The sequence below is a fragment of the Mandrillus leucophaeus genome, unplaced genomic scaffold (genome assembly GCF_000951045.1).
Source record: "Mandrillus leucophaeus isolate KB7577 unplaced genomic scaffold, Mleu.le_1.0 Scaffold132, whole genome shotgun sequence".
NCBI classification, from domain to species: Eukaryota; Metazoa; Chordata; class Mammalia; order Primates; family Cercopithecidae; genus Mandrillus; species Mandrillus leucophaeus.
The window spans coordinates 817268-835326 of NW_012101277.1; the positions used below are offsets into that span (position 1 = coordinate 817268).

General features: G+C 39.0%; 1 protein-coding gene across 2 annotated transcripts in view; it reads left to right on the forward strand.

Moving 5' to 3' along the window:
• The first annotated feature begins 56 nt into the window (after positions 1 to 56).
• LOC105534229 (chromosome unknown open reading frame, human C12orf66) overlaps positions 57 to 18059 on the forward strand; it is a 29814-nt gene continuing 11811 nt past the window's right edge. The window contains exons 1-2 of one of the 2 annotated variants that reach the window (XM_011972912.1): positions 57 to 344; positions 6198 to 6483. In XM_011972912.1, coding sequence (XP_011828302.1) covers positions 110 to 344; positions 6198 to 6483 — 521 coding nt within the window. In that variant the 5' untranslated portion in view covers positions 57 to 109. The remainder of the gene's footprint in view (positions 345 to 6197; positions 6484 to 18059) is intronic. The other variant, XM_011972913.1, reaches the window with a different exon arrangement.

Genomic DNA, 18059 nt, shown 5'->3' on the forward strand with positions numbered 1-18059 from the left:
CAGTGGAGGCGGTCACGCGCACGCACGCTTGTGCGCAAGCCCGTTCCTTCAGAACCCGGAAGTGCGAGGCCGAGGAGAGCCACGTGGGTCGAGCTGGGGCGCAGCTCGCATGGGGGAGTCTATCCCGCTGGCCGCCCCGGTACCGGTGGAACAGGCGGTGCTGGAGACATTCTTCTCTCACCTGGGTATCTTCTCTTACGACAAGGCTAAGGACAATGTGGAGAAGGAACGAGAGGCCAACAAGAGCGCGGGGGGCAGCTGGCTGTCGCTGCTGGCGGCCTTGGCGCACCTGGCCGCGGCTGAGAAGGTCTATCACAGCCTCACCTACTTGGGGCAGAAACTAGGTACCTCCGCCCCGCCCCCCGAGCCCCTTGAGGAGGAAGGAAAGGGAGTATATTCCCCAGTCGGCAGTGGCTTGGGTTTCCCGTCTCTGTGTCACTTCTAATCGCAGGCTCGACTCGGCATTCCCAGGTCTCCTCCCACCGTTCCTTTCCTTCCCTGGGCTTCCAAAAGCCCCGCCCACCGGCCTGCGCTGCTGATAGATTGGCGAACTGGGTAGATGCTCTTTGCAGGGCTGTGACCCAAACCGAAGGGTTTGCCCCTTTGCCTCGTGCATGGATTGATGCCATAAATGAGAAGTTAATCAAACTATGTCTTCATGGTTTTAATTAGTGACGCTGCAGCCAGAAGAGCAAAACTTTGCAAAACAACCTAGTTTTATTACGGAACACTATTGTGTGGCCTCTTAAGGTTAAGGCCCGAGAGTCACATTTGGAGTCCTACCCCATCTTCATAGTCCCCCAATACATATTTAATGACTAAAGTAACAAATGAATACTGGGCAGGAAAGGCAAGAAATATGCCTAAAACTAGTAAGAGGAGACTTAAGGGGAAAATGGTAAACACTCTCAGCACCTCATGTACATCTTGCCTCTGAAAATAAGATTCAAGAGCTGATTCAACTCATTTTTACTAGTAGAAGCAATAAGTATAAGTAGATGAGCAGGAAATAATAGATGTAAAAGGCATGGATTATGCATACAAAATAATATTACTGCTTAATTACGACAAATAAATATATTTGAATCCCAGGGATTTTAGAGTCAGTGCTTGACCTATTTTAGACTCTTCAGTTTTCAGAAGCATGAGGGCTGATGTGAGTGAAGGACACGTATATAAAATACAGAGAATAGAAATGTAAAATTGGGGTAGATTTCATTTTGATCCACCACCCCCGTTCCCTGACCAGCCCCTTACTTTCCTTTTATTGCCTGAAGGTGACCATGTACGTCTTACTGAGCTTTCAGTAAACACTCAAGGGACAGGTCTTCCTGAGATTGTAATTGCTGTAGCAAGTATGTTGATTTATACATACTTACTTAGTATGCTAATTTATTAGCAAAAACTGGTCAGATAGTTTCACCTTATTTTTTTCTCCCCTTTTTACAATGGCATTTCTCACAAATTTGCAGTTGCTGCTATGGTGTTATTATTCCCCTTTCTATAGAATAGCAAATTATATATGCAGTTGTGTTGGGTAGATGATAGAGTCCAAACCAAAATATCTGCCCTTGAACTGTCAGATTGAGTTTGCGTTTATATAACTTATTAAAAATGTGTATGAAAATTATAATTTATGTATACATATATATGTTTTTTATATATGTGAAAATGGGGTGGATTCTAGCTGTAATACTGAAGGCAGGGTATATTTAGGCAGTTTTAGTTGTTTTTAGACTCCCCCACCTCAAAGAATGGTGACTGATTCAAGTGCCATGATTCTTTGCTTTTTCTTTTTTTTTTTTTATTAACTTATCCATGGGAATTTGATGAAAGCTGTATACTCACTCTCCAGAAAAATATATATGTACATATAATTTTGCATATAACCTGAGTGGGTTTAGTTGAATTTTCTAAAGTCTATTTATTGACTCCATTAAAAAAAAATCTGCTACTCTAGTTTTAAGTTGAATGAGCCAGGTTTTTATGTAAACAGAACTGGCTGCCTGTGTGTAAGAATGTGCATGTGAGATCTTCACTGTCTCTAACTTGGGTTCCGTAAAGTGGTCCTTAATTTGTAAATTGATTAGTTCTTCCTGAACCCCAGCTGGCATGGGTGAGCATGAGGGGTATGCCTTGAAACTGATCTACACAACATTTGGTTCTGTGAAACATGCCCAGGCACTGTTAGGTTCCTAGGTGGGCTCCTCACTTCTGAGTAAATATACTGAAAATGGTATATTTAATGCTTCATAACTTATTAACACATAAACACAAGTTCCAGAATTTAAATTTTATCTTAGCACATATTTTTTTGGTACTGGAGTGTATATGATATCAGTGTACTTACAATATGACTTCACAGTTATCAGGTTTACTGTCTATTTTCTTAAAAACTTAAGGAGAAAACTTTCGTGTTGCCATTTAAAACATTCCCATGTTCTCCAACTACTTTGCTCATTGGAACATTTATATAGTTTTCTTTAGAAAGCAAAACAAAAAGTTTATGCATGCTTTTAAAAAATTTAAAACATAATTCTGAAAAGTTTTTTTTAGCCTTACTGAGATATAATTGACAATAAAATTATATATATTTAAGATGTACAACTTGATGTTTTGATGTATATATAAATTGTGAAATGATCACCACAATCAAGCTACTTAGTATATCCATCACCTTACATAGTTTCCTTCCTTCCTTCCTTCCTTCCTTCCTTCCTTCCTTCCGTGTGTGTATTGTGAGAACACTTAAGATATCTACTCTCCTAGCAAATTTCAAGTAAAAAGTGAGTCTTTTTTTTAACCTCTTTTATGGATGGTATTTATTTGAGGCCTTAACAGTGAATCCTGATTAAAGAAGCAAGCAGGGCCTTTAGACAAAGGATAGACCTTGACAGGGAGCTTTCTGTTCCTGTCTTGATCCTGTTACTGAAAAACTTCAAGTAGGGCCCTTATCTTGGTTCCTTCTCTTTCCTTTAAGAGAGAATAATACCTATTTGGGGAAGGATCAGTGATTAAAATATGCTGACTCAATGCCTGTGGAGAATTTTAGAAGATCATACTTTTCTTCTCTTTGTTTCATTACTGGAGAGTTTCCTCAACCTCAGGTTGCTGAAATTTAGCATAGTAGAAAATGACTTAACTTGAGAACTGATGTTTAAAAATTATTATTAGCAAGAAGTTGGAGAATAAAATGCCCAAGATGTTTTACACGTTCCTTTGATACACTTAAAATTTCATGATATGAGATAAACTGTTGAAATCTTGAGAAATTATGAGCATTTATAACTAGAGCCTTCTAGAAATCATTCAGAGTAATCATATTTTATAAATTCAAAATATTGAAAAGAGAAAGGAGTTGAATTTTTCTGATTCCTTGTTTTTCAGCGCAAAACCCCATTGGATATTCCAAACCAAGATAGTGAACAGATAGGATTGGGTTCCTGAGAGATTTGAGAAAAGAGAACTGTTTGAAAGAAATGTGTTGATGGTCTATCTCTTCCTTGTAGTAGTTTCACTTTACTTGGTTTCACATACTGGTGATTAGCATTTATCGATAAGCTTTTAAAGGTATTCTTTGTATTTATGTAGTGTTTCCATTCCCCCAGATAAGGGTAATCTGATGAAGTTAGGTATCCTTTTTTTTTTCCTCCCATAAGTCCTAGAGACAGATGATATCCCTTTTTCAATGTGAAGTTAAAATTTTCACCAAGGCCACCCTGTTTAACAGTACTAGATAGCTATTCTTTTTGTAGTACTTGAAGCTCCCAGTTCACCACAGTTTCAGAAGCTCAATTATGTATTATTATTAGGAGTTTTAAAAGATACATCAGTTATAAGTAGAAGGGAAATGGATTAGTATTATAGAATATATGCTTTGTTCCAGGCACATTACATACATACATACAAATGTTATTTCATTTTTTTTAATCTCTATCACCAGTTTTATGTTAAAAATGACAACTAAAGCTCAAAGTGGTTCAGTAGTTTGCACATCAACATAGCCTGTAATCGTGGGAGCTGGGGTTTGAAACCAAGTCTTTCAGACCTCCACAGCTTTTGGGTTTTATATGACACTCTTATTACCCTCCTAAGCTGAGAGGTTTTATCCTAGATGTTGGCACAGAGGCCTATTTATGTTGTACCCTTCACTCTACAAAATCAGCAGAACTAAACTGAATATTGGTATGGGAGGAAGGCAAACCCTGCAGGGAACAGTTCCATATGGGATATTGGTGTCACAACTGGTCCACCTGTACCCATATGGATTTTGATGGTGTTAGTTGGAGAAATGATATGCCAGCTACTCAATCTGTTTGAAACAAGCTTGTCCAACCTATGGCCTGCGAGCCACATGCAGTCCAGGATGGCTTTGAATGAAGCCCAACACAAATTCATAAACTTTCTCTTTTTTTTTTTTTTTGAGATGGAGTTTCGCTTTGTTGCCCAGGCTGGAGTGCAGTGACACGATTTCGGCACACTGCAACCTCTGCCTCCCAGGTTCAAGTGATTCTCCTACCTCAGTCTCCCACGTAACTAGGATTACAGGCACCCACCACCACGCCCGGCCAATTTTTTTGTATTTTTAGTAGAGACGGGGTTTCATCATGGTGGCCAGGCTGGTCTCGAACTCCTGACCTCAGGTGATCCACCCGCCTTGGCCTCCCAAAGTGCTGGGATTACAGGCGTGAGCCACCATGCCCAGCTAAACTTTCTTAAAACAGTATGAGATTTTTTGTGCGTTTTTTTTTTTTCCCTCATCAGCTGTGGTTAGTGTTAGCATATTTTATATGTGCCCCAAGACAATTCTTCTTCTAATGTGGCCCAGGGAAGCCAAAAGATTGGACACCCCTGGTTTAGACAGTATATTGGAAAAACACTTTTCAAAGTATCAGTAGTTTGTCTGGGGTGTCAGAAATAAGTAGGGTAACCAACTGTTCAAACTTGCCCAGGGCTGAGAGATTTCTAGGATGTGGGACTTTGTTTTAAAACCTTAAAAAGATTTCCTGAGAAGCTAAACTTCTAGTGCTAAAACCTGGAAAGTCCTGGGTAAACTAGGACAAGTTGGTTGCCCCAGTAGTAAGGGAAAGAAGGTTCATTTCTTGAAACATAAACCGAGCAATGAATTAAAATCAATATTGTGAAATGGTTCATTTATTAAGAGGATGTTTTACAAATGCCTTGATGAATAATTTTTATTCCTAATTATAGGTATATGTTTATAATAGTAAATTAATTGAAGAGAAAATGTAAACTCTTGTCCATATCTGAGATTTTTTTATATATTCCTAGAAATCACTGTTTTAAACCTGCCCTGTTTCTTTTCATTTTCCTAATATCTTGCCTCTGGCCCTTTGGTGGGTGCAGAATTGCTTGAGGAAACATCCATGAAGCTGGCTCTATAATTAGAAATATAATTGGTCATGTATAACTACAGAAGTGAGTAAATGATATCTATGCTATTTGATCCTTTTTGGCTATGAAAAAATGTTTTTGGTTTTATTTTTTGATGATTTCCTTTGGAGCCCCCTAGTTAAAGCAGCAGTTATTTATAATTGGTTCCTGGTCTTAATAATTCACAGTGTGGTGCATATTATTTATAACATATAGTGTCAGTCTGTCAAGAGTGCTAAGATTTTCTTTATTCTCCTGGGATCCCAGTAGTCTGTTTTCTTGCATAGAGGGAATATGTATGTATGCAATTTTCTGGTATGATCTAAAAGATAAGATTCAAAGGAAAATACAACTCTAAAGCAGAAACAAAAAATTGTGACATATCAGGAATAACAATCGTGTTTCATAATTTGTGTGTTCTTTTGTTTTGAATACATCTATCTTAAAGGTAGCCTTTTTAGTTCCAGTTGGTGTTATTTGCTAGGTTAATTATGCTCTGAAGTAAATCTGAATTCTCATTGAATTGAGTTGGGGGAGAATTGGTACATGGGTAAGCAAATCGTACACAGGTCCATTGCTACAGTAATGAATTCTATCAGGTATTCGTTTAGCTTATTCCTTAGGGAAATTATGAATCATAAAGTATTTATTTATATCTCAATCATAGGAGACAGAGAATATGGTAGATGAAAACCTATGGAGCTCAGTGGGTTTGGATTCTTTGCTTTTGGATGCTGGTAGGTGTTTGGTACTTATGGTTTCTCCTTCTTACTTGTCATGTGCTTATGTCTTTTGCCTACCAGGGGGCCAGTCTTTCTTCAGCAGGAAGGATTCCATCCGCACCATCTATACTTCCTTACATAATGAGCTGAAGAAGGTGGTGACTGGCCGTGGTGCCCTGGGTGGGACTGCTCCTCATGTAGAAGAACTCCTTTCCCACCTGTCAGAGCAGCTCTGCTTCTTTGTTCAGGCTCGGATGGAGATTGCAGACTTCTATGAGAAGATGTACACCCTCAGCACACAGAAGTTCATCAATGCTGAAGAGCTCGTTGGCCTTTTGGATGCCATCCTGAAAAAATACAGCTCCAGGTCAGAGTGGGGAGGAGGGAGGGAGAAAACGTGGCTGTCCTATTAATCCCACAGAAGCTCAAGAGTTTTTCTCCACACTGTTAATGAAAATCTGTGATGAAATAACTGTGAAATAAATAACTGGATTACATTTTATGCATATTCATTAATCAACAGGTATACATTAGGCACCTTCATTGGTCTTATTAACACTATACTGGCTGCTAAGCCATAGCAAAAGACCGAGAATGAAGTAATCATAAAACTTGTATTATAACTGATTTTGCTGCTTAGGAAAGAGTTCATACAACAAGAGAATTGTATATAAAATAATAGGAATTTCTTTTTTCTGGAAACCAAATTGTAACATAGTAAAATAATATGAATCTCTCTCTCTCTATATATATGTGTGTGTGTGTGTGTGTGTGTGTGTGTATATTTTTTTTTTTTTGAGGTGGAATCCCACCCTGTTGCCCAGGCTGGAGTGCAGTAGCACGATCTCAGCTCATTGCAACCTCTACCTCCTGGGTTCAAGCAATTCTCCTGCCTCAGCCTCCTGAGTAGGTGGGATTACAGGTACACGCCACCACGCCCAGCTAATTTTATTTTATTTTTTTTTTTTTTTGATAGAGACGGGGATCTCACCATATTGGCCAGGCTGGTCTTGAACTCCTGACCTCAAGTGACCCACCTGCCTTCACCTCCTAGAGTGCTGGGATTACAGGCGTGAGCCAATGCACCTGGCTGAAAATAATGTGAATTTTTAACAAATTATTATTCAAACAGATGTTGTCCCTTTTAAAGTAATCAGTTATCTGCTCGTTCCTTTGAACAAGTCCATTATTTAACATGTGTTGGAAACTCCTTTGTAATTGCTTTTAGAGTTTGTGCCATAGAGTTTAGATTTCATTTTAAGTATTCTTAGCGGAGACAAGCATCTACTTTTAAGGAGGATATACTTAAGTATTTTTGAGTGGCCAAAGAGTTATTTGGAACCAAATTTAAGTATTTAAAAAAAAATGTTGATTAACTGGAAGGTTGCTTTTATTGGAAGGACATTGCTGCTGATAAAGAAATGAGAATGTTTGTGATGTGCCACCCACTGCCTGGCACAAAAAGCAATACCAAAAGAATTTCAGAAGCATTGTGAGTGCCTGAAAGTGACTGAAAGTCAGTGAAATGAATTACTCAGTTTTATTTTTGTGTCCCTAGAGCCTGCAGCCTGAAATAGTGCCTTGCACATAGTAGGCACTTAGTAATTGTATGTTGGACTGAATGGAAAATGATTTGTTTGAAGTATTTCACTCCTTTGGATATGTGAGTTCAGATATGTTTGCTTAAAGAGAAAGGTGAATATGTTAATTCATATTCCCAGATGAAGGCAAATACCCATCTGATTAATGGAATAGGGGAAGGGAGCAAAGTCGGAAGATTCAAGGAGACTTCATGGAGAATGTAGAATCTGAGCCTTTTTTTTTTTTTTTTGAGATGGAGTCTTACTCTGTCGCCCAGGCTGGAGTGCAGACAATCTTGGCTCACTGCAACCTCCGCCTCCTGGGTTCAAGCGATTTTCCTGCCTCAGTCTCCTGAGTAGCTGAGATTACAGATGCACGCCACCAGGCCAGGCTAATTTTTTTTGTATTTTTAGTAGAGACGGGGTTTCACCATGTTGGTCAGGCTGGTCTTGAACTCCTGACCTTGTGATCCGCCCACCTCGGCCTCCCAAAGTGCTGGGATTACAGATATGAGCCACCACACCCAGCCAAGTTGAGCTTTTAATGGCAGGTAGGATTTTGAAAGCAACTGTAGGAAAGAAGACAGCAGGTGTTTTGAGATGGGAGGATATTTCAGAATACAAAAAGGCCTCAGGGTTTTGTTACTTGCAAGTCTTTCTCCCTGGAAAGTTCTTACTGTAGTTGTCTTCTCATCTTTAAGTCTTGGTTCACAGAAACCTCTCACTATCCTACCAAAACTATTCTGCTTTTAGTCATGATCTTATTCTCCTGATTTATTGCCATCTGAAATTACTGTTGTTTGTTTAGGGTGTTTTTTCTTTCCTTTTCTCAAAAACTAGAGTGTGAGCTCCATCACAGCTGCTGTGCCTTTAGCACCTGCAACAGAGCCTAGCATATAATAGATGCTCAATAGATGTTTATTGAAGAAATGAGTGAATAGTTGTGTTCCAGGTTGAAAATTTTTACTTAATTTGGTAAGTAGTGGGGAACCATGAAAAGTTTTGAACAGGGAGTGTCATGTTCTCATCTTAGACTAATTACTGTGGCACTGTGTGTGTAATGGGATGGTGAAGCGAGAGGTTACAGGAGAAAAGGTTAGTGTAGCAGGCTACGAGGGTAGCCTAATAGGCGGTAGGAGGGCCTCATGGTTGCAAGACAGTGGAAAAAGAGATGCTGACAAGAAGGCTATAAGTCTTGTCAACAGAATGGTGGGAATAATGAGAGGTTGCTGTCAAAGGTGATACTTAGATTTTGCCCCTCCAGTGATAATATTGTTTACAGAATTGAAAAGACAAGAGGAACTGAAGAGGAGCTGGTTTAGAAGGAAGGTAGTAAGCTAAAATTGGGGCAAGTTGAGTGTGAGTTGCTAGCAGATTTTCGAGTAAAGATTTAGCAGGCAGTTGGAAATGGGGGTCTAGAGCTCAGACGAAAGGCCAGAAATAAAACAACTTGGTAGTAGACTCATACAGTTTTATGGTTTGAAAACTAAAATGTCATTGTTCTTTAATAAAACAGCAATTGATTTTTCACCTTGTAGGAAAAGGTGGTGGTGGGGGGAATATTTATATATACCTATTCTGAAGGAAATTAGCATGTGTTGAGCAACTACTGTGTGCCAGACACTATGCAAGACCTTCTTCTCCGTTACCTGATTTGGAGTATAGGTGTAAAATAGTACACCTTTTATAGACTTCTAGAGAGGTTGAACACTTTGCTTAGAGTCATACAGCTTAGCTGTGTGACTTCAGAGCCCATATTCTTTTCTGTATGCATCATTGCATGTTATTAAAAATCGAGCTATTTTTTATCTAGTCCAGATAAATAATTGCTCTTTGCTGATCATTTTGCAAGTCAATAAATTAGTTCTTCAGAAGACATAGGAAGCATTTACTACATTCTCTTGCTAGGAATATGAGTTGTGTGCTACCTATAACCACGTATATACATATTATTTCTGAGTGTAAGATAGTTTGGTTAATATAATATTATGTTACTATTCTTTCTTTCTTTCTTTTTTTTTTTTTTTGAGATGGTCTCGCTCTGTTGCCCAGGCTGGAGTGCAGTGGCATGATCTCAGCAAACTGCAACCTCCACCTCCGGGGCTCAGCGACCTTCCCATCCCAGCCCACCAAGCCACTGTGACCACAAGTGTGCACCACCATGCCTGGCTAATCTTATTGTATTTTTGGTAGAGACGGGGTTTCTCCATGTTGCCCAGGCTGGTCTCAAACTCCTGAGCTGAAGCAATCCACCCACCTCGGCCTCACAAAATGCTGGGATTACAGGAGTGAGCTACTGTGTCCAGCCTATTCTTTCTTTATAAAAGTTTTCCTCTAATTTTTTATTTTGAAATTTTTAATGCTATAAAAAGTTGCAAGTATAGTATAATGAACATAGTTACCATGTGATCAGCAATTTTACTCCTAGGTATAGATCCAAGAAAAATGAAAACATATGTCCACACATAAAAACATTGACATGAATGTTCATAGCAGCATTATTTATAATAGCCAAAGGGCAGAAACAACCCAAATGTCCATTGACCAATGGATGAATGGATAAATAAATGTAGTATATCCATACAATGGAATATTATTCAGCAATAAAAAGGAATGAAGTACTGACACATGCAACAACATGGATTAACCTTGAGAACATTATGCTAAGTGAAAGAAGCTAGTCATAAAAGGCCACATGGAAATCACGTAATTTCCATTATGTGAAATATCCAGAACAGGCAAAGTCATAGACACAGAAAGTAGACTACAAATTCGTAGTCACAGAAAATGGTTGCCAGGAGTTGGAGGGGAAGGAGGAGTGATTGCTAATGGGCACAGGATTGCTTTTTTCGGGACCATGAGACTTTTCTAAAATTGATCGTGGTGATGGTTGTGCAATTCTGCAAATATATTAAAACCATTGAATTGTATACTTTAAAAGGATGGTACATGAAGTAATTAAGAGTAAAGCTGTTACTAAAAAAAAATTTTTTTACAATGAACATATAACTATCCTTCACCTTTGTTCACAAATTGTTAACATTTTGCCACATTTGCCTTATCACTGTATATGATTGTACTTCCCTGAGTTGTTTGGAAGTAAAATGCAATCTTCATGATGTTTTCCTCCTACATACTCAGATTTTGTCTTCTAAGAACCATACATAATCATAACACAATTTTGAATGAAAAAAACAGTTTTTACATTCAGGAAATCTAACACTGATTTTCTGCCTTTGTATAATACATAGCCCATGTTCAGATTTCCCCAGTTGTCTCCAAAATGTTCTTTATAGTTGCTTGTTATTTTTTATTGTCATAGCTCTTTGATTTTTGTGACATATTCTAAATTTTCTTTTTATTTATTGTTTGATATGTAATATGTTCACATGGGTCAACATTTACAAAGTATAACACAATGGAAAGTCTTCTTCCTTCCCCTTAGCCACTTAGTTCCTGTCTTTAAGACGCAGCTAAAGCTAGCAGGGTTTTTTTTTTTCTTTTTTTTTTTAAGATGGAGTCTTGCTGTGTTGCCCAGGCTGGAGTGCAGTGGCACGATCTCAGCTCACAGCAACCTCCACCTCCGTGATTCAAGTGATTCTGCTGCCTCAGCCTCCCAAGTAGCTGAAATTACAGGCATGCACCACCATGCTTGGCTAATTTTTTTTGTATCTTTAGTAGAAATGGGGTTTTACCATGTTGGTCAGGATGGTCTTGAACTCCTGACCTCAAATAATCCTCCCACCTCAGCCTTCCAAAGTGCTAGGATTGGTGTGAGTCACTGCGCCCGACCTAAAGTTAGCAAGTTCTTGCTGTCATTCCTGAGAAATAGGCTATGCATATAAGTATATACACTTACTCTTTTTAACCATTTAAAAATTTTATATTTTTGAAAATATTATTTCTTCCTCCAATCTGATTAGTATGTTTTCTTTTAATAAAATGGTTTTTTGAAGCCCCAAAACTGAAGTACAGTTAAGGATATGATTCCTAAGGGGAAGAGATCTCATGTAGTGATTCCCAAATGCTAATGTAAAAGTGGTTTGCTGAGCTCTTTGGGAAGCTTAAGAAAAATACCCATCCCTGAGCCCTTCCTCCTCTTTCCTAACAGGGTAAAATTTAGTGATTCTGGTTATGTGCCCAGAAACCTCTGTTTTCAAAGTTCCCTGTGATAATGATACATGGTCTCTGCACACAAAAAAATTGGGTAACTAAGAGAAAGATGTCAACTCCAGGATAGAACAGGTACTGAACCTTACTGATGTGTGTGTGTGCATGTGTATGCATGTGTCTCCTAGGAATGATTAGTATTGATTGTTTTAAATTTGTGCCCTATCATTATTTATTTTGAGATGAGGTCTTGTTCTGTCACCCAGGCTAGAGTTCATTGGCGCTACCTTGGCTCACTGCAGCCTCGACTGCCTGGGCTGAAGTGATCCTTGCACCTCAGCCTGCCAAGTGGCTAGGACTACAGGAGCATGCCACCACCCCTGGATAATTATTTTATTTTATTTTGCAGAGAGATAGGATCTTGCTATATTGCCCAGGCTGGTCTTGAACTCCTGCATTCAAGCCATCCTCCTGCCTTGGCCTTCCACAGTGCTGGGATTACAGGTGTAAGCTACGCACCAAGGCCCTATCATCTGTAAACCTTCTTTGAAACACCCCACTTACCAGAGCCTTAGGAGTTTCTCCTTTTCCCTGCAGATTCAATTTTCAAAGTTCTTAGGGCAGTTCTTAGTTGTAACCCTCATCCTCTGGGTGGATATTGATGGAGTTGGATGGAACTGGATTACAGTATGGACAAGACATGTCTTTTTTCATCTACAATTTCCATCTTCCACCCGTGCGGCCTTTCTCTAATTAATAGGGAATGACTGATCACAGACACATCCTAGCCTGAAAATGATCTAAATTAGAGGCTTTGGGTTAATTTGAACAACATAAATTCTTTAAGGAATTCTGAAAAGTTGAACTCCTGTATAATGATTTTCTTTGGGAAGTGGGATTCCTTTATGTATCAACTAACATGATTTTGCCCTTTGCTAGGTTAATGTGCTTTTTTCTGTAGACTTTTTGATCTGGCATCTGTGCTACACCAAACATTTCTCTTTTATGGTTTCAGTGTTCTAAAGAAATAATTCATATTTTGGTATTCTGTTATATTGAAAAAGTTAAACCTCTTCCCAAAGGATCCATTTATCTTTCAGGGAATGTCCCAGTGTAGCTGATCCATGTCAGAACTCTTATAACAAATTTTGTGAATAGTACTATGCTTCAAATGCTGAAACGCCTTTGTATTAAAAAATTAATGAGTGTGATGAATAGCATGGAATCTAAACCTCTGGCCTTGATTTAACATGTAGATCCTATATGAGTTATTGCAATGTCTAGTCTGCTTTCACAGATGAATGGAAAGTATGTTTTGGTTTTTTTTTTCTGAAAGCCAGTTGTGTTCACAGTAGAATGGTATTAAAAAAGGCTTCCTTTTTTGGTAAATTTATAATGAGATGGAGTTTTGCTTTTGTTGCCCAGGCTGGAGTGCAATGGTGCAATCTCGGCTTACTGCAACCTCCACCTCCTGGGTTGAAGTGATTCTCCTGCCTCAGCCTCCAAAGTAGCTGGGATTACAGGCGCCTGCCACCATGCCCAGCTAATTTTTGTATTTTTAGTAGAGACCGGGTTTTACCATGTTGGCCAGGATGGTCTCGAACCCCTGACCTCAGGTGATCAACCCCCGCTCAGCATCCCAAAGTGCTAGGTAGGTGTGAGCCACTGCACCTGGCCAGTTTATAACATTATTAAGCATATATAAGTTCTTGTTTAGGAATCACAGTCATTTGTGATTCTGCATTTCAAATTGAATTATTAACAAATTGAACTATATTAATAATATAATTATATAAGTTTAATTGTGTGCCATTTAGCAGAAGAAACATGAACTTAGCTTGTATAAGGTCACAGTATCTGCTGTTCCTTGAGTACTTTTGAGGAGCAGTAGAACTTGGGTTTTTGTTTTTGTTTTCCAAAGAAGCACCAATGGAACATTTTCTGATTCTGCAGAAATTTTTACACATTTATTTATTGTTTTGTGGGTATAAAAGAAAATTCTGGCGAATTTTTCTGTTTCATGGTTAAAACAAATTTGCAAGACAGATTGTAAATGCAAATTAATATTTACTTTCCTAAATCAAGACTATAATATTAAGAAATAATACTTTTAAAGAAAGAAGAGAGCCATCACTTATGCATTCTAGAACATTAAAAAAATCTCTATGGTATGGCAATAATAAACCATTCCGTGATTTTAATTCTTTTTTTTTGTTGTTGTTGTTGTTTTTTGAGACGGAGTCTTGCTCTGTCGCCCAGGCTGGAGTGCAGTGGCCCGATCTCAGCTCACTGCAAGCTCCACCTCCCGGGTTTACGCCATTCTGCTGCCTCAGCCTCCCAAGTAGCTGGGACTATAGGCGCTCGCAACCTCGCCCGGCTAGTTTTTTGTATTTTTTTAGTAGAGACGGGGTTTCACCATGTTAGCCAGGATGGTCTCGATCTCCTGACCGCGTGATCCACCCATCTCGGCCTCCCAAAGTGCTGGGATTATAGGCTTGAGCCACCGCGCCTGGCCGATTTTAATTCTTAAATTTAATAAAATATAAAAATAATTTTATAGCTAGAATTTAAAGAACATTAAAAAATTGATCTACATATATTTGTTTGCATTTTAGGAAGTACACTTTCTTGATCTGAATGCTTTAATTCACAAATTTCTCACAAAAGGCAGAACTACAATTTATTTAGCCCTTATGCCCACTTTTCATCAAAAAAAGATTTTTGATGATAAGGCTGTTAATAAGACATTTTGTTAGTTGCATGTGTATAGTTAACAAGGTTAATTATTGCTCAATGAAAATCTAATAAGCAAAACTAATAGTAGTTCAATTTCTGTGGAATGCGCTCTCTCCTAGGCATTTGACATGCTTAGATTTTAATAGTGAAGACCTTCAAAGTCTTCCGTGATAGTGCCCCAGCCTATCTTTTCAAATTCGTCTGCTACCTCCCATCAAGTGCTTTACATTGCAGCCAAATTCTTACTACAAAGAAAGAAACTTAAAAAGAGCCAGGCGCAGTGTCTAATGCGTGTAATCCCAGCACTTTGGGAGGCCAAGGTGGGCGGATCACTTGAGGGCAGGGGTTTGAGACCAGCCTGGCCAACATGGTGAAACCCCATCTCTACTAAAAATACAAAAATTAGACAGGTGTGGTGGTGTGTGCCTGTAATCCCAGGTACTTGGGATGCTGAGGCAGGAGTATCACCTGAACCTGGGAGGTGGAGGCTGCATTGAGCTGCGATTGCGCCAGTGCACTCCAGCATAGGCAACAGAGTGAGATTGTGTGAGAGAGAGAGAGAGACAGAGAGAGAGAGAGAGAGAGAGAGTGTGATCATTGAGGATTTTAAGCAGAAGTCCAAAAACAGCCCATAGTCTGATACTCAATATGTTCGTCATAAGGATTTGCCATTTCCTACCTCTCTGCTTGGGATCCTGTTATTTTTATGCTCAGAATGTCCTTTTATTGTTCTGTCATGTATCAGTTTGCTATTGCCACAATAAGTCTGCATAACAGACCTCCAAATTTACACTTGTGGGTTTGCAGGCCTACTAGGGTTGGCTGACCTGAGCAAGATTCAGGTGGGTAGCTCTGCTTAACACTGTTTGTTTCACTGGGTTTGACTTTTTACTGTGAGCGTTGGGCTTGGGTCTGCTCCACATGTGTTCATTCTGAGCCTAAGGTTGGAGGGGAAGTAGCTACCCAGTAGCAATGTCCAAAGCTCAAAAGTATGACCCAGCTAAGCTCATTTTAAGCCTTTGCTTGCATGCAATCTGTTAGCATCTCTTTGGCCAGAGCAAGTTAGGTGGCCCAGTCCATATTCCATCATAGGAAAGGAGTTGCAAAGTTACAAAACAAAGGGTGAGGAATCATGAATGGGAGAAGATTGGGGCTGGAAAATCAAGCCCCTATCTTCATATGGCAAAATCCTGCCTACTCTTCCTCCTGCTTTTCTATTTTGTTAAAAAAAATGCATAATATCAAATTTACCATCTTCCTTTTTTTTGAAACAAGATTTGGCGTTATCACCTTGGCTGGAATGCAGTGGCCTGATCTCAGCTCACTGCAACCTCCACCTCCCGGGCTCAAGAGATTCTCCTGCCTCAGCCTCCCAAGTAGCTGGGACTATAGCCGCATATCACCACGCCTAGCTAGTTTTTGTATTTTTGTAGAGATGGGGTTTTGCCATGTTGCCCAGGCTGGTCTTGAACTTGTGAGTTCAAGGGACCCGCCCATCTCAGCCTCCTGAAGTGCTGGGATTACAGGCATAGGCCACCGCCCCCAGCAGATTTATCATTTTAACTTTGTTTATGTATCCAGTTCAGTAGTGTTAAGTATATTCACAGTCTTTTGTAGTAGATCTTTAGAATATTTTCATCTCACCTCACTGAAACCCTATACTCATTGACCAACATTTTCGCCCCTCCCAGCCCTGGGCAACCACTGTTCTGTTTTCTGTTTCCATGAGTTTGACTACTCTGGATATCACATATAAGTAGAATCATATAGTATTTATCTTTTTGTAACTGACTTATTTCAGTTACCATAATGTCCGTGAGGTTCACCCATGTTGTAGCATGTGACAGGATTTCCTTCTTTTTTTAAGGCTGAGTAATATACCATTTGTATGTATGTACCATATTTTCTTTATCCATTCATTTGTCAGTGAGCATTGGAGTTGTTTCTACCTCTTAGCTATTTTAAGCATCATGGCTCAATTCAAATGCCATCTGCTCTATGGCTTCCACAATCTTTTGACCAAAAGGAATTGTTCCTTCCTCTGAAATGTTATTTTATTCATAATAAATGTATTAGTTTCTACTTTGTATTCATTATAAATGCCTCCTTCTGCCATGGAAGGTCCAGTAGGGCACATCTCTGGGTAATTTTTTTATATCTTCAATGTATTGGTATTTAAGAATTAGTGAACAAGTTGTTTAAATGAAAAGATGTTACAGATTTTGCTTTGTCATGGTAAAATGTACATTACATAAAATTTATAATTTTGGATGCAACAGACCACTGTGGTACACATATGCCTATGTAACAAAGCTGCACGTTCTGCCCATGTGAAAAAAAAAATTTATCATTTTGGCCTGACGTGGTGGCTCACACCTGTAATCCCAGAACTTTGGGAGGCTAAAGCAAGAGGGTTGCTTGAGGCTAGGAGTTCAAGACCACCCCAGGAAACAGCAAGACCCTGTCTCTACAAAAACTTAAAAAATTAGCTGGGTGTGGTGGTGTGTGCCTGGTGTCCCAGCTACTAAGGGAGCTGAGGTGGAAGGATTCCTTGAACCTGGAAGGTTCATGCTGCATTGAGCTGTGCAGTGAGACCCTGCCTATAAATAAATAAATAAACAAATAAGAACATACACCTTTAGGAAAGAACTCCATGGTGCAGATTTGCAAAGGAGAAAGGCAGTGTTTCTAAAGTGGAGTTTAGTGTTTCATTAGAATATTACACAAATCTATTCATTTTATATTTTCCTCTATTCTATGGAGACTTCCTTTGTTCCTTCCCTTTTTCCTTCCTTCCTTCCTTCCTTCCTTCCCTTTTTCCTTCCTTCCTTTCCTCAGAGCAGATGATCTCTGCAAATAGTTGTTAATTTATTCTGTATTAAGACTATTCAGACTCTTTCAAGCTTGCTGCCGTAGCTTAGGTGGATATTTTTGGATTACAACCGTTTGACAGAGCCTCCTATAATACGAGTTGTGAATAGCTATGAGGCACATGGCAGTAGAAACAGGGAAATGATACATCATAATGCTAATCTCTAAGTCTTGGCAGACTAACATTAACATGAATTTTTAGCTCTTCTTGAGGTTGAAAAATAGCTTCAACATTCACATTTATCTTTAATAAATGTTGAGCACTTAAGCACTTTTAGTGTATGTTATGGAAGAGCTTGTTCGGAATTCTTTCTGAAGGTTTGGACAGGGAATTTATGTCCTCTTAAGGAGAGCATTGCCTATAAATGATGATTTCCAGCCAAAAGCAGTAGAAAGATAACAATAGTTTTATTTGTACTAGTATTTTCTCTAATTTCATGTTGTTAATCCTGTGATTAACAGTCTTACTATGTTCCTAGTTCCTGGGCAGATTTTCCTAATAGCCATGATTATAGAAGTTTGTGATATTTAATGCTTTTAAGTGTCAAGGGGCCTAAAAGCTAAGGTGGCTTTCTTACAATTCAAAGATTTTGAGACTTACTCTATAATGGGGTTTTGCATGTGTACATTTAAAACATTTTAAAAA